Raw genomic sequence first — 27,538 nt, 5'->3', positions numbered from 1 at the left:
GGGGATTGAGTTTAAGAGTCGTGAGATCTTCTTGCAGCTCTATAAAACTTTGGTTAGACCGCACTTGGAATACTGCATCCACTTCTGGTCGCCCTATTATAGAAAAGATGTGGATGCTTTGGAGAGGGTTCAGAGGAGGTTTACCAGGATGCTGCCTGGACTCGAGGGCATATCTTATGAAGAGAGTTTGACTGAGCTCGGACTTTTTTCATTGGAGAAAAGGAAGAGGAGAGGGGACCTAATTGAGGTATACAAAATAATGAGAGGCATAGATAGAGTCGATAGCCAGAGACTATTTCCCAGGGCAGAAATGGCTAACACGAGGGGTCATAGTTTTAAGTTGGTTGGACGAAAGTACAGAGGGGATGTCAGAGGTGGGTTCTTTACACAGAGTTGTGAGAGCATGGAATGCGTTGCCAGCAGCAGTTGTGGAAGCAAGGTCATTGGGGACATTTAAGAGACTGCTGGACATGCATATGGTCACAGAAATTTGAGGGTGCATACATGAGGATCAATGGTCGGCACAACATCGTGGGCTGAAGGGCCTGTTCTGTGCTGCCCTGTTCTATGTTCTATGTGCTGTAGGGAGACCCACAATTCCATTGGGGGGTGAATTCCATGCTTTTGGCTGACAGACACTGAAGGAACACCAATATATTTCCGAGACAGAATGGTAGCTGGCTTGCAGATGGGACATGGAGGCCTTCTCATTTACCACCTGCCCTTGTCCTTCTAGATAGAAGTGGTTGTGAATTTGGAAAGTGCTGTCTAAGGATCTTCAGTGAATTTCTATCGCGTGTCTTGTCGATGGTACATCTGGCTGCTACTGAGTGGTGGAAGGAGAGAGTGTTTGTGGATGTGGTGCCAGTCAAGCGTGCTAAATCCTGGATGGTGCAAAATTTCTTGACTGTTATTACAGCTGCACTCATCCAGGCATGGCGGAGTACTCCATCACACTCCTGGCTTGGGCCTTGCAGATGGTGGAAATGCACTGGTAGTCAGGTAGTGAGTTATCTGCCACAGGACTCTAAACCCCTGACCTGCTCTCGTAGCCACCATGTCTCTATAGCTATGTGCTCTGTTTCATGGAAATATGGCTCACTCCTGCCTCACCAGCTGAGGGATTCTCCATACACTGCATGCACCACACAGCATCTTTGGGTATGGCATAGGGCTGAGGGGTATGTTTCTTGATCGCCACCTCCTGGTGCTAAGACGTGCCAGCCCTGGCATGCCACTGCTCTCCAGATCTTGAATACTTTACAGTGAAATGCTGTCCCTACTACCTCCGAACAAGTTCACCTCCGCATCCTGACGGCAGTCTACACACCACCCCAGGAGACGTGAAGAATGCCTGGATGAAATTTACACCACCACAAACACTCTGGAGACGAAATGCCCTGAGGCCTTATTCATCATGGCCACTGACCTCAACCAGACCAACCTCAAGAGGGTGCTGCCAAAATACCAGCAACACATCTCCTGCCCCTCAAGAGAGCCGAACATCCTAGGCCACCACGACCCAACCAAAGATGCTTACTGCTCCATCTCCTGCCCACACTTTGGAAAATCTGATCACAGCACTGTGTTCCTCCTCCCAGCTTACAAACAGAAGCTGAAACGGGAGGATCCTTCACAGAAAATAATACTATGCTGGTCTGAGGCAGCGGAACAGCATCTCCAAGACTGCTTGGTATTGGTGGACTAGACCATACTCTGCGGGAAGCCTCGGCAAATACGCCATGATCGTCACTGTTCATTAGCAAGTGTGTGGAGGACTGCCAAAGAAGTCAGTCAATCTGCATGTTCCCCAACCAGAAACCTTGAATGAACCAGGAAATCCAATGCCCAATGAAGGTCAGGGTGCAGCATTCAAGTTAATCGATCCAGACCTATAAAGAAAATCCAGATACAATCTCCACAGAGTCATCAGAGTTACCAAGAGGTAGTACTGGACCAAGTTAAACGCCCAAACCGACCATGCAGATACCTGAAGCCTGTGGAAAAGCTTAAACAGCGTAACAGGATACAAAAAGAAGCAGAACAAGATAGCAGACAAACTATTCCTCCCTGATGCGCTCAATGCTATCTATGCTCGGTTTGGGCAGAATGCCAGCAGCATGGTATCACCTGCTACGACAGCCCCGGATGCACCTGTTCCCTTGGTCACTGCTGCAGACGTCAGACTGGTCTTCCCGGGAGTCAACCCAAGGAAAACAAATGACCTGGACGGAGTCACCGACCATGGACTTTGATACTGTGCGGACTAGCTGGTGGAGGTATTCACTTAAATATTTTAGCCTCTCCCTCCAACAAGCCAAAGTCCCCGCCTGTATCAAGTCTAACACCATTATCTCAGTACCAAAGAAAGTACATGCAACATGCCTTAATGACTAACTGCCCAATGGCTCTGACCTCCATAATCATGAAGTGCTTCGAGAGGCTGGCCAAGGCCCACTTCAACTCTAGTCTGTCAGCCTGCCTCGATCCCCTGCAATTTGCCTGCAGATGTAACAGATCTGCAGCAGGTGCCATTTCTCGAGCCCTGCACTCATCCCTGGAACATCTGGACAACAAGGACACCTACATCAGACCCCTGCTCATCGACTATAGCAACACCTTCAACACATTATCCCTTCCAGACTGATCTCGTCAGCTTCCTGACTCAAAGACCACATCAAACAATGATGAGTCAGAATACAGGAAGGAGATACAGGGCTTGGTGTTGTGGTGCAATAATAACAACCTGAAAAATGTGTTGCTGGAAAAGCGCAGCAGGTCAGGCAACATCAAAGGAGCAGGAGAATCGACGTTTTGGGCCTAAGCCCTTCTTCAAGAATGAGGAGGGTATGCCAAGCAGGCTAAGATAAAAGGTAGGGAGGAGGGACTTGGGGGAGGGGCGTTGGGAATGCGATAGGTGGAAGGAGGTTAAGGTGAGGGTGATAGGCCGGAGTGGGGTGGGTGCGGAGAGGTTGGGAACAAGATTGCAGGTCAAGAAGACGGTGCTGAGTCCAAGGGTTGGGACTGAGATGAGGTGGGGGGAGGGGGTGGGGAATGAGAAAGCTGGAGAAATCTGCATTCATCCCTTGTGGTTGGCCTACTTGCAGAACGTTTCAGGGAACACCTCTGGGACACCCGCACTAACCAACCCAACCGCCCCTTGGCTGAACACTTTAACTTCCCCTCCCACTCCACCAAGGACATGCAGGTCCTTGGCCTCCTCCATCTCCAGACCATGGCAACACGACACCTGGAGGAAGAGCGCCTCATCTTCTGCCTAGGAACCCTCCAACCACAAGGGATGAATGCAGATTTCTCCAGCTTTCTCATTTCTCCCCCTCCCCCCAATTCATCTCAGTCCCAACCCTCGGACTCAGCACCGCCTTCTTGACCTGCAATCTTCTTCCCGACCTCTCTGCCCCCACCCCCTCTCCGGCCTATCACCCTCACCTTAACCTCCTTCCGCCTATTGCATTCCCAACGCCCCTCCCCCAAGTCCCTCCTCCCTACCTTTTATCTTAGCCTGCTTGGCACACCTTCCTCATTCCTGAAGAAGGGCTTATGCCCGAAACGTCGATTGTCCTGCTCCTTCGATGCTGCCTGACCTGCTGCACTTTTCCAGCAACACATTTTTCAGCTCTGATCTCCAGCATCTGCAGTCCTCACTTTCTCCTAATGATAACAACCTCCCTTGCAATGACGGCAAAACTAAAGAACTGATTATTGACTTCATGAAGAAAGGAGGAGAATATACCCCCATCTATATATCTACGGAGCAGAGGTTAAGCTGATTGGGAGTGTCATATTCACTGGAGTGATGATAACCGACAACCTGGCCTGGACTTCCCACATAGATGTGACGATCAAGAATGCACAACAATGCCTCTCCACTCTCAGGTGGCTTTGGAAATGCAGCTTGTTCATAAGAAACCTCAGCAGTTTTCACAGGTGCACCATCGAAAGCACACTGTCTGGGTGGATAACTGCCTGATACGGCAACTGCTTTGCCCAAGGTCCTCAAAAACTACAGAAGGTTGTATGCACAGCCCAGACCATCATGGAAGTAAACCTCCCATCCATGGACTCCATTTACACTTCGCACTGCCACAGTAAGGCTGCCAAGGTCATCAAGGATCCCTCCCCTACAATCTTTTCTGTCAGGCAGAAGATTTAGAAGCTTGAACAGACACACGCACCCCAACAGGTTCAAAAACAGCTTCTTCCCTGCAATTAACAGGCTGATGAATGAGGAATCTCTAACTTCAAATCATGCTGATCTTGTTCATGTTGATGTTGCTTTGCACACCCCCTGTGTAGTGTAACCTATATGCTTCATTCCGTCCAAGCACCCTATGATCTGAACATCCTTGCTTACGACGATCTGCCTGTCCTGCTCACAAACAAAGCTTTTCACTGTACATAGGTACACATGACCACAATAAATCAAATCAAATTAAACCAAATAGCTAGTCTGGTTCAGTTTCTGGTCAGTTGTAAGTGCCCAGGATGTTGACATTGGAGGAGTCAGTGATGGCAATGCCATTGGATGTTGGTTACATTGGATGTTGGTTCATAAGGTATAGCAGCAGTATTAGCCCATTCAGCCCATCAAGTCTGCTCTGCCATTCGATCATGGTTGATATGCTCCTCCCACCCATTTTCCTGCCTTCTCCCCATAACCACTCAACCCATTACCAATTAAAAATCTATCTATTTATCTAACTCCTCCTTACTTTTACTCACTGTTCCAGCATCCACCACACTTTGGGGTAGCGAATTCCACAGATTCACAACTCTTTGGGAGAAATAGTTTCTCCTCAGCTCTGTTTTACATTTGTTCCCTCTTATCCAAAGACTATGACCTCTCGTTCTAGAATACCCCACAAGAGGGAGCATCCGCTCCATGTCTATTTTATCCACCTTTTATTACTTGAATACCTCAATTTGATCTCCCCTCATTCTTCTACATTCCAGAGACTATAGGCCTCAACTGTTCAATCTCTCTTCATACGACAAACCACTCATTCTGGGATTAACCTAGTGAACCTCCTCTGAACTGTCCCCAATGCTACGACATCTATCCTCAAATAAGAGAACCAAAAACTCTGCACAATGCTCCAGGTGTGATCTCACCAATACCTTGCATAGCTGCAACAATACTTCCTTTCCCTTATATTCTATTCCTTTAGCTTTAAAAGGCAACATTCCATTTGCTTTCGTTATTATCTGCTGTACCTGAATGCTTGTTTTCTGTGATTCAAGAATGAAGAGACCAAGATCCTTCTGCACTGGAGCACCACACAGTCGCTCCCCATTAAGATAATAGGGTGCCTTCCCATTGCTTTTGACCAAAATGCATGACCTCACATTCTGCCTTATTGGAGATGATCATGGCCTGGAATTTGTGCAGCACAAATGCTACTTATCACTTCTTTGTTGAGCTGTAAGCTCTGACTACAAGCCAATTGTTTCAGTGAAGAAAAAATGGGTGCAGATATTTAAAGTGAACAGGCTTCATCTGGCTGCAGCAAGGTAGATTCTCCTTCCTAGTCCAGCAGGCAGGATCTGAACTTTCCCGCAACCCCCTGATGTGACAGCAAGCAAGTGTTTATGGAATTCAATTTAAAGTGAGACCAGACCCAGAAATTGCTGTTTAATCTCTGTTTCTGTTTAAACATTGCCATAGTTGGAGTTTTACTGAGGTGCTCCAGGAGTTGGACAATATTACCAAGATGCAATTCCTACTGGCTGGAGTGAGATATAATCCCGGAATAAAATTACAAGGTGTAGAATCCTGACAGAGGTGCAGAATCCTTCCACATGGTGAGACTTAATAGTTGCTTTACTTTCACAACAGTTATTTTCTTCAGTTTGATGTGCAAGGGTCAGGTCTTATATGCTTCTTACTCAGATCTTCCAAGTCATGTTGTCACTCTGTGATGGACAGCATAGTTAAAAATTGAAAATCTTCGTAAACCACAAACTACTGCCTCTTGACGTGATATTATGTTCTCCTCTCAGATATAAATATACCGAATAATCATTTGCATTTTTTATTTAATGATAAAACGATATACAGATACTGTTAGCTGGTGCCAAGTGCATCTGATTTGCATTACTGTTGCTGCTCATTGGCTGCCTAACCAGTTTCGAAGTTAATGCAATATATCGTATGGTGGGATTGATTGAGAGTGGTTTGAGATAACCTCCCTGAGAAACATGTGCACATCGTATCAAATCTACCTCCCATTCCTCTCCACCTCCACAACACCATTGGTCTTTGACATGGAGAAGCCATGGAATGGTCTTCAAAGGACTGTTGCAGGTAAAAACTTTCCAAAAAAAGGCAGCAATTTAATCTTTGTTAAAGAAACATTTGTGTAGGGCTAGACAAGCAAAACAATGTTGTCCCCTGAGCATTCTTCAATGAGTCCACCCCAACACTGCAGTAGAGAATATGTCTGCACAAAGATAGGTGAATTTCCCACTGTCTGCAACTGCTTTAGAGCTTACATTTGCATTCACAGCTTTCCAGTTTCACACCAATGAAGCCCAAATTGTTTCAGATCCCTTGCAGGTATAATTCAACGTGCAATACATTTGTCATTTGACCAAGAGACTGCAGTCATTCTCAAATGTTATTGATTGAAGGCTGCCATTCCAAATCAATCAGCATTCACAGACTGACCCTCAGTTTTAATTATAATTCTATAAAAAATCATAATATGGGAATGTTTAATGTAAAAAGCATTCTTATAATGTTTTTAAAAAAACAAATATTGCTGAAAGACATATCATTTAAGTCATTATACTGCTCTGACTAATCCTCCAATCATGATCCTTGCTGACATGTGACAGCCAGACAACTCTGTTGCAAATATGGAGGCAACAGCCTGCTTCAACCTCCCAGCTCACACTGAGCTGAGCTCTGGTCACCCATGCTGCATCCCAGCACCTCTCTCACTCTTTAAGGCCAATCCTGCACTTTTGTTTTATTCCCTTCTCGAATTGTCCCATGAGTCTACTGATTCTAGTTTCAGAACAGCGATGTTGCACTGAATCACAACCATCCCTCGGGTGTGTTAACTTCCAAAATATGTGAAAGGGCATGTGCACAAGTGGCCAACCTGAATGCCAACCACATTCCTTGACTAATAATGTCAATATTTTCTCACAACATCCAAGCAAAAGGGAATAATAATCAATATCTGGGAGTGATAACTAGGGAGAAATTTGATTAATCTTTCAGATTGTATTAAACCTTCAGTGATAATTGTCAATTGAATTTAGCAACATACTGATTTTAGAACTATTCTCAAACATGAGTAACTACATCATAAAATATTTGAATCTTACGGGAAGAAGATTTAATTTGTTTCTGCAGACAATAAGTTTTTCTATTTATGATAACTTAAGCATCTTTTTGCGCTTCCACAACAGAAAGTTCATGACTGACATTATTTCAAGTCATTTAACCAGTTATTTATAGCAACAGCAAAGTTTTTGTTTCCCTGTTACAGACGTTGCAGCTCCAGGTGTAATACGAATGCACGTGAAACATGGCCAAGTCCCAAATTGGGAGGATATCCTCCAGGAACATCAGCATAATACCTCATTTGGTGTGTGGTCTCCTACAGGTTTCGGGGGAGGACCAGCAATCTTTCTTACTCTTTCATACTGTTTATGGGGGGGGGGGGGGGGGAGATTTTTCAAATGCCAAGTACTGAAAAAGAGCTTTGCAATGAAAGTCAAACTGACCTGCAGCAATGTCAGCTATCTGTGGAGAAGGAGTCTGTGACAGTCTCCGGCTCTTCACGAAAGGGAAAAAATTCCTCCAGAGAACACTGGCGATAGCTAGGTGGCGCTCTTTGGCAACTAATGGTGCGGGAAGGCTGTTTGGTGGCGCATGAGGCTGCAGAAGGAGCTGGCTTGTGCGGTTGTGAATACTCCTAAAGGAGAAGAGATGAACAAAAATCGAAGAAATATTTTGAACCTTATAAAGAGAGTGTTAAGCTTTTACTGAACAAATTTAATTTCATGTTCACAAAATGATGCTGCCCAGGATAAAAAAAAATGCACAGTTTATTTTCCCCTCAGGAATAATTCATTCTGCCATTTTGCCCATTTCTATTTTTCTGCTTTCCCCAATACATCGGTTTGGCTGCCTGGCTATTTTTCTGTTCCCTTGAACATTCATTGTTCCATTTTCCTCTTAGTGCTTTTCTTCCCTCCTCAAATCACAGATGAGCTGCAATCAAGACCTGATCCAGAGAGAAGCAGCTCTTCATGCTGTGAAGCCAAGAGGCAGTAACAATAGACAGTGGAGATGGGTCTAACGATGACACTCAGAAAGTAATCGTCAAACTTACAAGGGTGGAGAATCGAGAATAGAAGAGACTGTAAAACTGAACTCAAAGGAATAAGTGATGACGTTATTTTGAATGCTGTTTGAAACAGTCAATTCTTCTAAGTGAATACGAATTCAAATAAAATAGTTTCTAGTGGCAGCAGCTGAATAAATTTCAGTTAACTGAATGATTCCAAACCAGACTGCACATTCCATAGAGCTTTTCTATAGATAGCATATTTTAAAAAAAGCAAAGCTTTCCTAAAAAAACAAATTAATTAAAATATTTACTAAAATGTAACCAAAACCAAACATGTATCATACAGTAAACCTTTAAACCTCTTGGGAACTGTTTTTAAATGACTGATAATCTCCTCATAAAAATTCAAGTCAAAATCAAAATCACTTATTGCTGGGTGGATTTTTTAAAATGTTTGCATGCATCTTTTCTCTCTGTCCTCAAAACAAGCAATACCAAGTCAGATTTTGTCTCATATCATTCAGATGCTCTTGAATGCACGGCACAGCTGTCTTACTTCAAAATAAACATCATAAAATAAACTACTGAAATAAATTTGTTCAGGCAGTAGATAAATACATCATCACTCATTTTTTATTGTAGACTTGTGTAGATTTGCACCTACTATACAGAACAAATTTATCTAATGTATCAAATACATCGAATTTTTAATATTGATGGAGGAACAACAAGTAAGTCATTATTTATAAAATTCCTATATCTTAAAGTTTTGGAATTTTCATACTATAGAATAGGTGACAACAAATCTGCAATGTAATTAAGGGGTTAAGTTTACCAGCCACTCATGAGTACAGTCTAATTGGAGTTCGCTTGTATGGATTATTGGATAATTTTGTGGTTTTCTCGTGCAAAATTACATTCACGCAATAGCAGACTTGATCATGTCTTCAAAATCCTCAGATTAGAAACATACTGATTCAAGTATATATTTAAATACTGCCATGCATAGTTATATTATTTAGCTATGCTGCATATTTTGTAAAAGAAAATGCAGATTCCCACAATTTAAAAAAGCTCTTCAGTTCTACTAAGTTTGTTTATGCACCCTTCAGGATGGGCTCTATACCAGTGCTCTTGGCCAATGAGCTAACCTTTAGCAAAGATCAGGCAGAAATCAGAGACACCTGGGTGGAACACTTCAACAGCCTGCTGAGCAGACCATCTATAATCAAGGTCACAGTTCTCAACCAGATCCTTCAGCAACTAGCCCTTGATGAACTGACCTTGCGTCCTTCTGTTGTTGATATCAATCGACAGTGGTCACACAGTTGCCCTGAGGCCAGCTTCCGCTAATTCCAGATTTTTGTTTTCAATTTGAATTGAAATTTTACCATCTGCCGTGGCTGAATTCAAACCCATTTCTCCAGAATTTCCTGCAGTGCTAGTCACGTTACCACTGTGCTACAGTATTTCCTAAAAGGTGAAGCATGAAGCAGAAGGAGCTGCTTGGATCAGCCCAAGAAGTTACTCACTGGGGAGCCCTGACCGATGTGGCTTTTGTCAGTTTTGAAAAGGGCTGATTTCAACAAACCCATTGCTGCATACGAACAAAGTCCTAAACTAGCATGTGACCACACTCCAATATCCCAGCTGTTGCTCACTGTGTATCAGATTGGGGCTGCACGGCCATCTCCATGTCCAATATACTGGGTCGGCGTCCCCATCATCATCTTCATACTCAAAAGGACAGTCATCACCATTTTGCAAGGAAACTCACTTAAAATGAACACAAGGAAACTAACAAAATGGCACCCAGGAGTCACCTGGCTACCATTTTTGATTCAGCTGCTACTGAATGGAAGCTGTACAATTTGTCTGAAGACGAAATCACTGAAGCCGTTCTGAAATTCAGTCAACGTTTCAAAAGGTAAACAAACTCCTCAGGACCGGTTCCCTGGAGGCAGGAATAGCTTTCCCTACCTCACCAATAAACCGAACACAGAGCAGACCATTCAGATTGAAGTAAAAATTGTTAAAAAGTTAACTGTTTTGACTAAAAGACAACAAATGGGTTTGTGACCCCGACTTATCAATAGAAGCCTGAACCCTCAGGTTTTTGACAGCATGCATTTTAGGTTTTGATAGGTATGAAGGATGTGATAGGTATGAATATTTTGGTTTTGACAATCTTTTTATGCAGAGACCATGAGAGAAACATTGTGAAGGAGCCACTACTTTGCAAGAGAGGGACTTGAGAGTATCCAGGGCCGCTATACAGAATCAGGTTAGAGAGAGTCACAACCTGCAGTGCTGCAAAAGCAAAACAAAGAAACCTTCACTCATTCCCAGGACCTGTTTTCCCTCAGACCAGCTGTGGAAGCCAGCTCTAACTATTCAACTACAGAAGCCATCACAGCAGGTGAATTCTAACTTCAAGTTTTCAACCCCTTCATGTCAAAAGGAGAACCTTCAAGCAAGCTAGACAATAGTACCAGAACAGTAATCTCACCTATCTTTTTCCAGAACTTTTACCCTCACATATTTGAAAGCTGTGCATCAGAATTTTAGTCAATAGAACTTTTACTTCACCACTTGTGCAATACATTAACCTATTATCTTGTTAAAGCATAAAGCTACATTACAAATTATCTCTAAATTGAAATGCCTTAAAACCAAAAAGGGAGATGAAAATGAGCTTATTCAAATCTAAAATTTACAGACCGCTCTGAGGACATACCCCGCTATTCTCGTGACAATAACAATTGCAAATTTTAAGATGTTATTTTATGCACCTCGCATCTCAATTTTATGCTTAATCTGTACTCTGAGACCACTTGTACATTTGTTACATCCACCTGCTGATATATGCTGTTTTCTTTGAGGTTACTCTTTGATTGCATTGTGCTCTCATGGTATACAGCAGTACATGATCTCCTAACAGTAAAAATATGTTTCAGAGAAAACTCTCCCAGTTATACAGCAAGGCGGTGTTACGAGCAAGTGGACGAAAGCGACAGGTCAATCCTTGGCTTGCATAAAACCGAAAACCAGCAATTTCAAGTAGCTGCCACTATCCCCACTGATGTGAGGTCTCCTGAATAGCAGGGAAAAGGTGTACCAGAAGATAACAGTATATAACACGTTTCACAAAAAAAAACTCCCAGTTTGCAGTTAAAACGTCCAGATAGAAATACTCAAAATAAAAGAATCCCAAATGGCAAAGTGAGGCAATATCTTCATCATAAGCAATATATTAGGAACGACATGTGATTGGAATTTCACCATTGCAACTTGCTATATACTGATTTGGAGAAGCCGGTGTTGGACTGAGGTGGACAAAGTTAAAAATCACACAATACCAGGTTATAGTCCAACAGGTTTAATTGGAAGCACACTAGCTTTCAGAGTGACGCTCCTTCATCAGGTGCTGGTGCCCACAACCAACCGATGGAGCGGTGCTCCGAAAGCTAGTGCTTCCAATTAAACCCGTTGGACTATAACCTGGTGGTGTGTGATTTTTTAACTTTGCTATATACTGGTCTACCCTACGGAGAAATATCCAAGAAATATTTCTGTAAAAGTGTAGTACTCTCATGAAAGAATTGCTGGATTTGACATTTATTCAGTTGAGAACCTGCTATTGACAGTTCTTTGAGAACTGTTACTTCATTTCAGCAGGTTGCAGAGATTCGAACGAACTGAAGTTTTTCTGGATGAATGTTAGGATGCCAGTGAAGTCTTGGGCAAACAAAAATCTTACTGTGTTAACAATTCTTACTGTGTTATGAATCACAGCAATAAGTCAGTATACCTGAGGAGACATGCTCAGAATATCATTACTAGATCATAGCATATGAACTGGGAGCATAATGGTCTCAGAATACATCTTAACTCAGTCCACTTGAAGCATGACACACTGATGGAAGCATGCTACTATTTGTGATCAAATAGCTTAATGTTAGTCCACAAGCCGAAGTACCTGTGAATCAAAATAACAGTGATCTGTTTATAAACATGCAGCTAGTTTGTTCAATACCCATGTCTAGTTCTTAAATTACAGGAGATAACAAACATTACACCATCAGAGACAAGTGACCTGGAGGCAAAATACATATCAATTTTGATCCCTCTTGAACTGTCGGACCCACAACACAGCTAACATCTTGCATTATTTTAATAAAATAAAATAGGGTTTGGAAAGAGGCAAAATTGCAGGCAACCATTATTGCCTGTCTACACACACCTGAAACACAATGAAACACCTCAGTACTACAATCACACATTACTACATCTCATTGTGATGAAAATAATTTTCCACAAAACAATAATGAGGAACATCTAGAAATATTACATTTACAATTTCAGTAGAGAAATGCTATTGTAGTCTAAAGAGAATTAAAATGAACAAAGGTGCACTTCAATATCAATTTAACAACTTTATTTACTCAATGCATGTGACTTGTGTATGTCAGTGTAGCAATAATTAAAACTAATATTTTCTATGTTCATACAAATGTGTACATGAAAAAAAAGCCAGGGAGAAAAATAAAACTTGCTTTTTCCAACTATACTTCAAATATTAAAAAGAATCACAATTTAACATGATGCTCAACTTTTCAAATAAATCTAATACATTTGATTTATCAGGACTTCACTGAAGACTAATGAAACATTTTTTTTACTAAAGCTGAAAGCTAAATATGCAAAATAAACAAAACCTCAGAGTTTTTATTTTTTTGAAAAACATTCAGTGATTAAAATAAGACCGATTCCAATGTTCCACCACGTGGGACTACTCACCAATTAAATTCAACAATCATGAGCTACGTCTGGTTTTGCCTATTATAAGGAAACAGTGCCACTATATGATACTATATCTCATTTTGAGACAATGTGGCATGAATTCAATAACACACTCAATTTTCTTCCATTTCAGAAGTAGTGTTTCTGCTACCTAATCTAATTTTGAAGGTGCAAGTTTCCACAGGTTTAATACAGATATATCTGCAGGGAATCAATGCTTCTGTAGAAAAGGAGACATTAACAAACCTGTTTGGAAGAGTAGGTTAGAACATATTATATCAGCCGGCTGATAAACTAAATAACATGCTTATTAAAAACAACCTGTAGAAATGTGCCACTATTTTCCCTTCCAGTTATCTTCTGGTTGACTCAATTGGGATTCTACATTAATGCTCACACATTATTATTGCATTTGAGTTATTAAATTCCATAACAATGTTGTAGCACCGCAGCTGAAATATATGAATAAAGCATAATATGATTTGCTACCCATCAGGGCAACCTTCAAAACTACTGGGAACCTCTGAAGCTAGACACAGTTAGAAAGAGTGGCTCCCTTGTTCAGAAACTTCAGGCTGCCATTGCATATTACTGAAATCACTCGATTGAAATCAGTCCCAACAATGAAATTATGGGCAGTCTGCCTGCTCCACAGTATGAGCCCCCTAAGTGGGTATATTTTGGCAGCCATGCTTCCAATGTTGTTAAAGAGAGAAAGCTGCCACCCAACACAAACAGACAAATTGACAAACAAGCATTTATAATTACAAATCGATTGTTTGTGGGCTTCTTTTTGCAAACAGTGCATTTCTGATCAATTTTACATAACACCTTACACTTCAGATTCATGATGCTATTTGTTGAATGACTCCTTTGGAAAGAGAAACAACTGTCTTTATCTCGACTCATGAGTGTTATAAATATTGTGCTAACTGCCTTATATTATTTTCTTCATTTTTTTCTGTTACAAATCAAGTATACTCAGCTTTACTGCCTAAACACGTTTTGAGAATTAGTTTCCATTTGTCTTCTTCTCATAATAAATGCTGGGGCACAAAAGTATGGCTATTTGGTGCTATTGGATACTCTCTCAAAAATCAGTTTTCTCTAGGTTATTCCAGATAACTAAAGTTTACAGACCATACAATTTACAGGAAAATAATGCTGAAGTCAAATTCAAAACTATTCGAAGTAATGCACTTTTTAAGCTGTCACATGTTTGTAATCAAGAAAGGGAATCCTAGATGGCTAATCTCTCTTTCCAACACTGATTAATTGAGGATATTACCTACTACACCATTAGACAAGACTCTTTTCTGGTCATGTTCAATTAAGGTGCTCTACATGATGGCATTGGTTGCAATCAGAGAGGCAATGCAACAGACACAAATTTTCATTGGGAACATGGTTAATGTAAAGAGCTGAGCTTGTTCCACTCACTGTTCAACCACGCCTGTCAGGAATTGCACAATAATACCAATTAATCTGTTCTTGGGAGTTCTTCTCACTGGGATAACTTGCATCTTTGCCAAGTGTTGTGAAAAGGCTAATATTTTGAAAAGGCTAATATTTTTGAAATAGTTATTCAAAAAGCTCAAAATAAACTAGTGATTAAAAAGCTTGAAGCCCCTTTAATGTACATCTCGCCCCTTTCTGATGTGTCTTAATTTCAGCTCAGTTCCTAATTTGGATTATTAGGCTGAACTTTCCCCCGAGGTGATGGTGAATTTGGAAGCTGGAGCAACATGCTGGCACAGTGATTAGCATTGCTGCCTTTTAGCATCACGGACCTGGGTTCGATTCCACCCTTGGGTGACTGTCTGTGTCACCAGGCCTCCTTTTGACAGTCGCAGGCTGAAGTTAGGAAGAAGAGTCATTCTGGACTCAAAATATTAAGTTTGTTCTTCTCTCCCCAGATGTTGCTAAACCTGCTAATTTTCTCTGAAACATTTTATTTCAGATCTCCAGTATGCGCAGTACTTTGCTTTAAAGGCACAGCCCTCAGGTTTGGGAGGTGTTGTTAAAGAAACTTCAACAAGTTCCTGCGGTGCATCTTACTAATGATGCTTATTGCAGTTGTAGCACCAGTTGTGAAGAGAGTGACTGTTGAGAGTGGTAGATGGAGTGCTAATCAAGAAGGCGGTTTTGTCTTGGATGGTGTCAAGCTTCTTGTGTGTTGTTGGAGCTGCACTCATTCAGGCAAGTAGGGAGCATTCCATCACAATCCTGAGTTATGTCATGTAGATGCTGGTTGAATTTAGGGACAAACATCCAAAAATCTGGGTATGTTAAAAATCTCTGTTCCACTACCTCCAAGGACAGCTTTCCAATCTCTCTTCATAAATGAAGCTTCTCAACTTTGGTAATATGCCAGTGAATTTCTTCCATATCCTTTCTCAGGCTTTTCCATCTGTCCTGAAACTGTGGTTCAGAGCTGTCCTGAGCATTCCAGCGGAGGTCTAACCAGTGACACATAAAGTTCAAGTTCTCTCCCTTTACTTTTATACTGTGTTTCTTGTAACCTCGATACTTCTTTAAACAGCTCATCAATTTTAAGGATTGTGCATATGGACATCAAGGTTTCTCTGGTCACTGGCACTTTTCAGAATCCTGTCCTTTAGCGTGCACTATCTTTCTTGATTAGTCTTCCAAAATATATGAATTCACACTCCTCTGTATCGAACTCCATCTGCCATATCTGTGTCTATTCAAGCATCCCTTCTGTATCACATCAAATCCTACAACTGTCCTTGTCAAAAGCGATTAATTTGTCAACTTTGATTTAATCCACAAATTTTATAATGCTACTCCCTGTCAAGGTTGTTTTGTGAAAATTGAAACAAGTAATGGATCCAATCCTGACACTTGAGTAATACCATTGCACTCTAGTCATGGTCTCAAAAACTTCCAACCCCTATTGCACTTTGCTTCCTGTCACTAAGCCAACCTTGAAACCATACTACTGCTTTATAACATCTTACAAAAAACCTCAGCAATCATCCACCCCACCCTCTACTAACCCCAGACCCCCATCGTACTGTTGGGGGTAAAAGATACTTGTATGGGCAAAGCAGCTTCTTTTTTCTCCTTTCCTTAATCTATGACTTATATTCTTCTCAAAACAATGGATCAACACATGCTCAATTAGACTCAAACGCTATCCAATTCTGGCTCCAATGATACTCAGAAGCCAATTTTTGAAAAAGAAAAATGATGTGACATGCATTTTAATTAATGCAATTAGTATGACTGCTGAAACATTCAGAACTGAGAAGTTTATTACATCGATAAATTTCCTTTTGAAATACAGTGACTGCTGTTTCCCTACATGACAGCAGTGACTGCACTTCAAAGGTATTTTTACTTTACTGCATTGAGGTTTATAAAGATGGGAAAATACAGTATTACTCTATCATTCTTTTTTCCCATTAGCTCAGTGCCATGGAACAGCAGAGAACATTAGTTCACAATTCAGGCTTATTCCAGTACACGTCACAATAAATAAATCCAATTAAACTGTTACATATTCTGGGCAGTTCATGCAGATTCTATTTGACTAGTTTTGCCATTTTATCAACAAAATATAATCAGAAATCCTGCCTCAGTCATAACTATGGATATCAATGTCAAATAAGTAAGCTCATTGGTAATCAGTGAATGCTGGTTAACTTTTAGCTGCATTCAGACACGTTAATGGTTACGATTATCCATATTTAAAGAATTAAGGTTGCCTATATGTGAAGCGATTAAAATTGCCTATATTGGGGTGACTAAAGTTGGCTGGAATGCACAAATTTCAAGCCACATTACTCTGTGCCAAACCACTGTTTGAACAGGAAAGCGTTAAATTTTCCAATTATCTTGTCTTCCCACATCAAACATACTTGGGTATGAATCAGTGTCAGGTACATCCTACACCCAGGAGGAGAGCACCGTTTGCACTCAGTACTGCTCGCCCAGAAGCTGTTAACTGGATGAGGCTGAAGGAGGGATTAATGTCTGCCACTGTGAAGCAGAATGATGGTACATGATAAAGAGTGTCTGCTGCAAAGCCCCTTGGATGAGCAAAGCCACACTAGTTAGCATTAGACCAGATAAGCTCCTGAACCATCCGTAATCTCATTTAGGCCTGAGCTGATCTCCTGTCCTTTCATTCCTAAGGATCAAAGGAAACCACTGTGGGGGCTGCTGTTTTACAGTACTTCTGCCTGTTGGACACTTCAGTAATTTTCTAACATTAGACTCCTCTGAGCAAGGTTGCACATAATCTATATTGAGCTGGAACTATTGATTATTCCTGAATTCATTAATCTAGGTATTACTGGAGAGTAGAGCTTTCACATTTATCCAGTTGCTATGGTCGTGTTGCATGAGACTTTTATTAAACACAACTCAGAGACACTGAGGAACCAGGCACATAAAACCTTTTTCCACACAAGTGTCAGTACGTAGTGGTAAAATCAGCAAAACTATCTAAGTCTTCCCCCTTAGGAAAATAGCATTTTCCCTCATCAACCTCTACAGTATTCGTTTCTGCTCGTAATCAGTTACAGCAGCCTTTCAAGCACTTTATGAATAAGTGAGTTCACACCCACTGTAAATCCTGCTTAAAGCACAAGCAACAGACTTTTGCAGCTTCCAACAATAAAAGTGCTATTTACATATATATCCTTAATACAATTTCTGTAAAAGATGAAGAGATCCAGCAAGAGTGAGAAAATGCAATGAACCCGAGAAAGCGATGTTGCCAAAATTCAAAGAACAATCTGAATTACTCACACATACCAGTACATCCTTCCATATATAACAGGTAGAGTCTATCACTCTTCTCTCCAATAAAACCGATCGATAAGGCCATAAGAAATAGGGGCAGGAGGCGGCCATACTTCCCCTCAAGTCTGCCCCACCATTCAAAGAGATCGTGCCCAATGGCTCAACACCTCTTTTGAGCCAGCTCCACATCGTCCTGTGTTCCACGATGTTGCGAAAATCTATCAACCTCCTCTTTAAATACCATCAGTGACTCTAGGCTCCGCAACTCTCTGGGGTAGAGAATGCAAGATATTCCCTATCCCCTGGGAGAAGAAATTCCTCTGTATCTCAATTTTAAATGAATGTTCAATCTTCCTGGTTTGGAACACACTTTGGGTCTGCATTGAATATTTCCTTGGTTTGTAAGGGGGGAGCCCAATCAACTTTTAATCCACTTTCAGATGGCAACATCTTCATTGTCATATATGCAGTTAAACCAAGCATGAGTTACAATATATCGCCTCATGAGATACAGTTCATGTGTGCCATCACATACATATTCTACTCTTTCCTGAAGTAGACTGAAAAGCGTGCCAGTAAAACAAAGCTGAATTTGAACCATCAATTTGCTTTAATATATCTATGTTATCATAATGGCAGAGATGGAAGACACTCAACCAATCAATGTATGAATGAACAGAACACAATTTCCAGAAAGTTTCAGCAATCTGCCATTGTTCTATGTAATATGGAACAGAGCATACTTTATAATCAGAATCTGATAAAGTATTGAAGGTAAGTGTGCTTTGTCTGTTGCTTTATATGAAGGACTGATTGTTTTACATGAATGACCAGTTGTCAGTCATGTAACCAAAGTTTCTATGTTTCTCATTCTTTAACATCTGTCCACTAAACTGCTCTGCCACATTAACACCGAAAATCTATAGAGCAAAAGACCTTTGATAAACATTCTTCAAACAAAATGTGTTCTTTCATCACGCTTACATATGGAATATATTGCAGATGATACATTTTATTTAAAATCCAGCATCTTAGCTGAAATACCATTTGAAAATTGAAACAATATAACATTTTAAAATGGGATTTATCCATATAACAAACTTCATAGTCGAAACTTCTCTGTTTATAAAAAAAGTCATGTCTCAATTGATACTTAAAACACTGAAAGCCATCTTGAATTTCATTGGAAAAATCCTATTGTCAAAAAGAAAATGACTTTAGTGGATAGCATTCTCTCCATCCAGTTGTGAAGTAGTGGTAACAGTGGATCACAAGGGGTTTGGGGAGGTCAAAGGAATATGACAGAATTAAAATTGAACAGGGCAATTCATACTTGGGAAAGACATAAATGAGGATGAGGGTTCAACGGCAAGATCATTTGGGTCGGTCAGGATAATGAAATGAGGTCCGTGAACCTGGCACACACTCATGATGATATTAAGTTCATAAAATACTGTATTGTTTCCTGCTTCCTTGGGGTTATGTGATATGTCCTTTTATATTGAAAAGCAGTTATACAGGGACATTATTCTATTCTAATTACTTAATGCAGCTGATGAATCTCAATACCTTAATTCTTCTAATATTTTCAAAAATTAGCTGGTTCAATGACAATAATATTACCATATTTAAATATTCCACATTCAAATTATATTTTAATCATGAAGCAAAAATGCATTAACCAAAAATATTCAAGTTAGAAGGAAAAATTTGAAATAACTTTGGAAAAATTAGTCAGTAATTTAGGTCACCATTGCCACTAAGAACAAGACTGCTTTGGGAATACATCAAGTTAATGGCTATTTATGTGCAAATGAGTACCCTCCAACCCTACAAATTTGCAAAGAACAGGTAATGAGTTGTTTGAGAGTACAGTCCTAAGAAAGAAATTAAACTAATTTTTCCAAATAATTTTAAACAGATTTTTACATTTGAGGAGAATTTTGTACACTACCTAACCCAAGGCTGTCTGCATTCTAAATAAAATCTCTCTTGCACTGAAAACAACACAGAGATACTGCTACAACACATCTGCTTCAATTTGGTGTTAATTGACAAAGTCACAACTGCTTACGGTGCAATGGTAACAAACATTTGCAACTGCAGAGTCTGGAATAGATGCAGAAATGAAAATCCATTATTTTGCAACACAGAAACAAATGTGAACATGCACAAATAATTTAGCTATTTCTCAAAACTTGTGTTGTGTTGAGAAGCACGCTGCAAAAATAACACTTGCCGTGCTAAGTGTCTGCTTGGTTTTGTGACATCCTTCTCGCTTGACTCAGAAAATTGTGGGGTCAAGTTCCATGTCAGGATCTACACACATGCTGCAGAGGCTGATGCTAAAGTGAAATGCCTTGGGAATCTAAACCATATTTTAGGAGCAAATTACTGCAGATGCTGGAATCTGTACTGAAAACAAAAAAATGCTGTAATTCACAGTGGGTCAGGCAGCATCTGTGAAGAGAGCAAGCTAACATTTCAAGTTTAGATGTTTCTTCATCAGAGCTGGCTTCACGTCTCTCTCCACGGATGCTGCCTGACCCACTGTGATTTCCAGCACTTTTTGTTTTCTAAACATATTTTGTTGACTTGTCTGCCTGCTCATCAGGTAGATCGCATGGTGTATATCTGTGAGGGCAAAGAGAAATTCCCTTTTGGGTACTGACCACAACTTACCTCTGAACGAACACCACCAAAACAATATTCATCCATACCTTTGCTGTTGTCAGACCTGTTGTACCCAAATTGCCTGCCACATTTGCCTACATAATAACAATATAAATTAATCCTTTTGAAAAGTAATTAGATGTCTGTAAAGTGATTTGGGATTACCCAGGGTCATAAAAGACATGTTTTTGTACGTTTATTCATATAAAATACAACAGAAGCAAAGCTCGGGTCACCGAAATTAAAGATCAAGAAATCCTGTTGTGATTAAAACTTTCATCGGTCACTGATAGCAGTCCTCCTCACTTTGGATAGCTTGCTCGAAATTGGCAGGGATGTGGCACTTTGGCACTAGTGGGTCAGGCAGCAGTAGGCAGCCAGCTGGCATCTGATCAAGACTTGCTAATGGGAAGGTAAAAGACAGGGAGGGAATTTTGAGAGGGCAGGATCTTACAATTACAAATGGGGGCTCCTCTTCAAAAAGCACTTCTATAACCCTTTCAGACACACATTGCTTTTGAAAAGCACTATACAAACATACAACAGCAATGTTCTTTTACGTCTAACTGATATGAAACAAACGAGTTTTGATGGTAAAACTTCAATGGGGCAAGAAGAGCACAATTCTCGTAACCCATCTGAAATATTTCCTCTGCTCTTAGCTCCCATATTCAGGGCAGGGGCTGCTATCCAGCTTTTCAATAAGCTAGAAATATAGAGGTCCAGAAATTCCCAAAACTAGAAACGTGTTCAGGAGGAGGAAGAATAATTACAAGGAGTGTTAAACTAGCTCAAGGTCATATCCTACCTACTATTTCTTGGTGTGTGTGTGTGTGTGTGTGTGTGTGTGGTGGGGGAAGGGGGGTAGGGAAGATAGAGATAGCTGGAAACGTAAATACAATGTAATAGTTACTCTACAGAAACCTTTGCCATATGAATTGTTGACAAATACAATCCACAGAGAGGTAGTTTTCAAAACATTGAATTTGAAAATTGAGTCCTCCAGGTAAACAGGAACTCATTATAAAAAGGGTACAAAGCAAATCTCTGCTACTTGTAAGTCATTCATTACTCATGCCAATACAGCAATGTTGCCTCATTAAATGATTTTCCAAGAAACAATTATCTGAACGATTGTCAGCACCACTGATGAGATAGCAGATCAAATGAAGGTCAATTTGCTACGACTTACTATTTTGTGCAGTACTAGAAGGACAAAGTGAAACAGAAATTTAGCTGCACTGCATCACAGGAGGTATTGCTAGAAAATACAATGTCTTAGAGATATTTAACTTAATATTTTCACCAACTAGAGCTTTCTTTGATATTTACACAATTACTGACAAACAACCTCTGTAACTTTGGAATAAGCCAGTGATGGAATTTATTGAAGTGGTTGGTTGAAAAGGGAGTAACTTTTGACTTTGTTCAGTGTAAAACGAGTTATAATGAACTGACTGCACTTTTAAAAAAATATATTCAACGGAAATTAAGATCAGAGATGCAAGTTGGGCTGCTGAATGCAATTAAATAGAAATACAATTAGCCCCATATTAAAACTGTCAAATAAGTTGATTTCTGGATGGGGTCCTATATAAATGCATCAGGATCGTATTCCAATTTCTGAAATGTAATGTAAGATACCCAAAGGATAACAGTGCTATCGTTACATAAAATACTGTATATGTATGCAATAGCTGCAGCATATTAGGTTCAAGATGTTTGATTACGAGTCCTGGTTATCTTTGTACAGAATAAACCTTCGTTAATTATCTTTGCCTGTTTGAGTTAGTTTTATTTGTAATAGACTAATTTTTCTCTGTAGGCAAGAGATACTTGGCTGAATTGTTTATAGTAATAAACCAGATACAGTCTAAGACGTTTGGCCTATTCACCAATCTGATTAAATTTATTTTTTGTTAGGCCAGTGAAGGGGTGAGACTCTGAAGGAATTAGCATGTCCTTCAACCTTGTTTTTAACACTCATTCTTAATCTGTCGGCACTCCAGATCTTCGAGACAATTTGAAACCCTCCCATCACCACTTGGAATCTAGCCTGCTGAAGTGGATGAGATGGTGGGTCTGCCCGTGTAATTGTTGTGCACCCCATTCCCATTGGCGGGAAAATGTACCTCCCCATTAATTCACCAGCAGGAATGGTCATCATCCAACACACAGAAAGGGGAATTTTCTGGGCCCACCAAGATTTGGTAATGCCTCTTTGATTCTCCTAAACTGACACAATAATATCTCGTGAAGACCTTGTGCAGTCTTAGCAGTAGCCACTGCTGCCAGTAGCACTGCTTGCACTGGAGGGGGCGCTGGTTCCTCTGATGGGCCAACTGCTCCTCCAATAGCGTGATTTCTGCTGCTGAGTTCCAAAACCCAAGGCAAGATCTGACCTGGTACTGGTCACGTTAGAGCCCAAAAGGCACAAAATTCAATCAGACCTTCCCCACCGAAGTAACACAGACATCCACTGGTTCTCTGACTAGTGGGCAAGACGCACATCTGCTACAGTAAATTCAGTTCCTGGTGTTGACAATCTTGTCAAATTTTATTTGCTTACATTCCTAACCTTCAAAAACTTACTGATTTTATATGTGAAAACACAATCTCGTGTCCGAGCAATATTTTTATACCAATTTTATTATTTCGTTAATAAAAACTCCCCCATTGCAATTTCTGTATTGAAGGTTTTAGCATTCTCTGTTATGGTGAGAGCAGTAGAATGAAGTCAGGCTGTTTTTAATCAGAATTCACACCACTACGTTTCTGTGATAATTAATATTGGCAGGAAGGTCATCATTGGCAGAAATTAGAACTTTATTGCTTCTTAGTTCCGCAGTTTCAATTCAGTTACCCAACATCAGCATCTAACCCTTTCAGATTAAATCCTCTCCTCTTCCCTGACAATATGCCTTCAAACCAACTTTAGAAGACTGCAATCTCCAAAGAAACCTAAGCAGCAATTGCAACTTCACCAATCGAGTCTTCATTATAGACTCCGGGATGGTCTCAGTATTAATTAACCCCAACCGCAAATAGGCTGGAATGTGACCTATTGCATCCACATCAAAAAGTTCCTTCCTCACACCAGGCATTGTTTTGTTTTTCTAGATAATGACGTCAGTTTTGTTCCCTATTATATTAAATTGCAGGCCACCTTTTGCTGTAGGCCACATTGACAAAATTGAGAATTTCTGAACTAATTTCATAAAGAGTCCATGCAACTAATAGACAGGAATCTTTCATATCATTGGTCTGATTTGGATTCATGAACGCTACTACCCCTGCGTCAAAGGACAGCCTATTAAGAAGTGAGGAAATAATTTGCATGCATATGGCATGTCTCCTGTCTTCAGGATGTGCCAGCCAATGTGCCTCAAACCAATCAAGTACTTTTGATATGTAGGCACTTCTGTGCTTCACAACCCAATTTGCATGCTTTTTCATATTCTTTTCAACTTCCACATAAAGATTCAAGATTACCTGATGCAGAAAAAGAGCTGCAGAGCAGACTAAGGTGCAAAATTAGCAACACCTACACATGAAGGTTACAACAGAATTCATTCAGAAACAAGGAGAAAGGCAAGTTGCCTAAACAGGTCACCATTACTTCACAAACACAAGTGCATTTCATTCTCTATCATCTCAAATGGATGTAATTTGGAAAGAAGCATTTTCTTTCAATACCCAGCTGTTAGCTTAAACACCTTTTATAGAACATTATTTGAAATATCAGGATGGGTGAGTATTTTAAGCTATAAATACAAGGACAAGTAAATATTTTAGTTATTTCTCAATAGGACAAAGAAAAAAAACAAAGCTGACAGGACCTCCACTAAATCACTTTTTCTTAGGAGTTTGACAACACACAGCTATCAAGACTATCCTTAGCTTTGCATTATTTTACTGCTACGTATACTCTAAGTTTTTGGAAATATGCCAGAAACTCCTGCTGATTAAATTGTTAGTTCTGTCCTAGAGTTACAGCTAAAGGCCAAAGTTCTGTCTACGAAAAGGTCAGTTCATTTTACCTCATATTACAGAGAACCTGTCTTTCTCTCCAGCCGTTCCTCTCCATATTTCATTTACATGGCATTCAACCTTTGGCTATTGTCCCGCATCTGTCCAATTCAAAGCAATCACAGACTGCAATCTCCAAAGAAACCTAAGTAGTAATTGCAACTGCACTCTTCGAGCCTTTATTTAAGCTCCTGGATGGTCTCGGTATTAATTAACCCCAACTACAGATAAGCTAGAATGATTCATAATTGGGAAGGAAAGAGTAGAGGAGAGAGAAAAAGAAACAGAATAGAACAGAGGGCTCTTTCACTGGAACGCTACAGATAACACAAAGCTGGAAAGTAAAGCTGTAGGCAGGGTTGAGAAAGTGATATAACATAAGAGGCTGTTGTGCATAGTCAATTAAATCGATACCCTGTTCTCTGTTAATCTGTTGTTGCAACAGTTGAAACACAAGTGGCCTAAGAACCATCTAGTTACTACAAATAGAGGACTCCCACAGAGGACAAAGACTCCACATGTTTCACAGGCTGAAAACTATTTCTCAGATTCCAAATTTGTAAAGACGAGCGAACAATTTAATTCTGAAATTGTTAAGAGCTGCTGTAGATTTAAAAAGCACATAATGAGCTAATAGGTATGTTAACAACACTGAAGGGCTCCTTCTTTTAATCAAACATCATCAATGATGGAGCCTTACTCCTAATTGGTATTTGGAAGTTTAGAAATCTGACCTCACTTCAATCCTACTGGGTTTGCAAACCCCCTTCATGCTAAAAATGCAGATCTAGCACACCATGCTACTATTTCATATTCTATTAAAGTTAACTTAGAAGTCATAACCCTCTATTCTCAATTTTATGAGCCATTCAAAAAGGGAATGGCATTCAATTCAAAAGAAATGAATGGGATGATTTAATAATGGATATTTTCACTTTCACCACCGGATTGAAAATAGGTAATGTGTAAAATGGATAACTGTGGCCTGCCACTACCCAGCAATACAAATGAATGCACACCCTCATTTTCAGATTATCTGCTCCCACCTGTTAATGTTTTAGACTGACAAGGGAAAGCCAGCATGGGACACATAACAAGACATTTCTTTGAGATTTATGCCAGTTTATTCAGCAGCAAGTACATTTAAAGCTCTTGCATTGCTAATTTTAAAGAATATCACAAAATGGAGAAAATCACAACTTTTCCTTCTGGCATTCTCTGGCTTGATGTTATGAAAATATTTTGCTGAAGATTAATATCAAAAAGGTTTTGCCTCTTGTACCTGCAAGAGCTGAACTTGGTACTGCCATTTCAGAACATTCAAAGTCTGCAGTTTTGCACCGTTTCCAAAATGTGATTAATTAAAACCCATTTGCTCTGACATAAGTTGCCAAATTGTAAATTCTGTAGTACGACACTAATGTTTCCTCGGCCAAAACAATAAAATGCAAACCGCTGTATTCTAAAGCTTTGTAAACAAGGATTACTTAAGGACTTAGGACCCCACACTATGAAAAATAAAATAAATAGCAACTTGCACAGAACAGAGATTGAGAGGCGTGTTTGTTGAATTAAAGCTATGTTAAGTAATTGCTCCAAAATTTATGTCAGTGGTCAAAACTTGCAAGCAAACGGTGATCTAGAAACAGGTGAATAAAAGAATAACTACTACAACAGTACTTTACAAAACAGTTCGACATACTAATAACATCAGTTCCACAAATTCTCAATACAATTGAAGCACTAACACTGCATTTTCATGGCACTACTTGAAGAACAAGGGAAGTCCTTGCCCATACACTGATTGATATTTATCTCACAATGAGCAGCACTAAAGTAGATCATCGAGTCATCTGTCACATTGTTAGTTCAGAAGTCACATCACACCAGGGTATAGTCCAACAGGTTTATTTGAAATCACAAGCTTCTGGAACGCTGTTTCTTTGTCAGATGAACTTTACCTGACAATGCAGCAGTGCTTTGAACATCTGCAATTGGAAATAAACCTGCTGGACTATAACCTGGTGTTGTGGGACTTCTGACTTTGTCCAGTCCAGTCCAATACTGGCATCTCCACAACACTGCCAGTTACTACAACAATGACTACAACTAGAAATAATACATTTTTAACAATACACATCATCAGTGGCTGCAAACTACTTTAAGAACATACTCAGGTGTTGAAAGGCTCTATGCAAATGCAATTATTAAAAATAAATTACAAATATATGAAACAGGATGAAAAATCAGTTGTTATTTAAAATGCACTTGAAACTATCAGTAATCCTTTAAATATCAACAAATAATTTCATCACTGTGCTAATAAATCTAACCAGCTACAATTTAAATGAGACAGTAACCTTCTTGTTTGCGATGTTAGATTTTTAAACAATTGCTTTTGTGATACCATCAAAGTTGAAACTTCAGAGCTCTTCACTATACGTCTTTGTATGTCAGGTGACCAACAACATTCCACTTAAATAATTTAGAAAAAGTTTTTATATAACTAAATTGCGTTACTACCCCAGAAATTTAATGCAAACACACCATGTATTATACTTGTGAATGCTTTTTGTTTATTTAAGTGAAAAGCTATAGAAAGAGGAGCAAATTACTGCAGATGGTTTGTTTTCAGCTACAGGAAAACCTTGGTAAATTCCTTTCTCCATGTGAAAGACCATTCTGGAATGCAATTTGCCTGTAGGAGGCAGCACAGTCTTCTCATCATGGCTTAACACTTCAAAAGTGGCGAACCACTATTTTAATTGTATATATTCTATGGAGTAAGGATGACAATTGGACTCTAATCCAACCAAAGCTGATAAGTGTCATTATCCCACTAGTTCCCACATTCCAATTTCTATATCAAAGCATCAAGAGATTTTTTTTCCCACATTTACACTTTTGCCAAGAGCATTAAGTCTTTTTTTAAA

General features: G+C 39.9%; 1 protein-coding gene across 1 annotated transcript in view; it reads right to left on the bottom strand.

Annotated features, from left to right (window-relative positions):
• The window catches only part of mms22l (MMS22-like, DNA repair protein), a 165,263-nt gene that overhangs the window by 60,337 nt on the left and 77,388 nt on the right, over positions 1-27,538 (bottom strand). Inside the window, exon 15 of the mRNA XM_072554897.1 lies at positions 7,759-7,949. Coding sequence (XP_072410998.1) covers positions 7,759-7,949 — 191 coding nt within the window. The remainder of the gene's footprint in view (positions 1-7,758; positions 7,950-27,538) is intronic.

Source organism: Chiloscyllium punctatum, chromosome 3 (genome assembly GCF_047496795.1).
Source record: "Chiloscyllium punctatum isolate Juve2018m chromosome 3, sChiPun1.3, whole genome shotgun sequence".
NCBI classification, from domain to species: Eukaryota; Metazoa; Chordata; class Chondrichthyes; order Orectolobiformes; family Hemiscylliidae; genus Chiloscyllium; species Chiloscyllium punctatum.
This window is presented reverse-complemented; position numbering and strand designations above follow the sequence as displayed.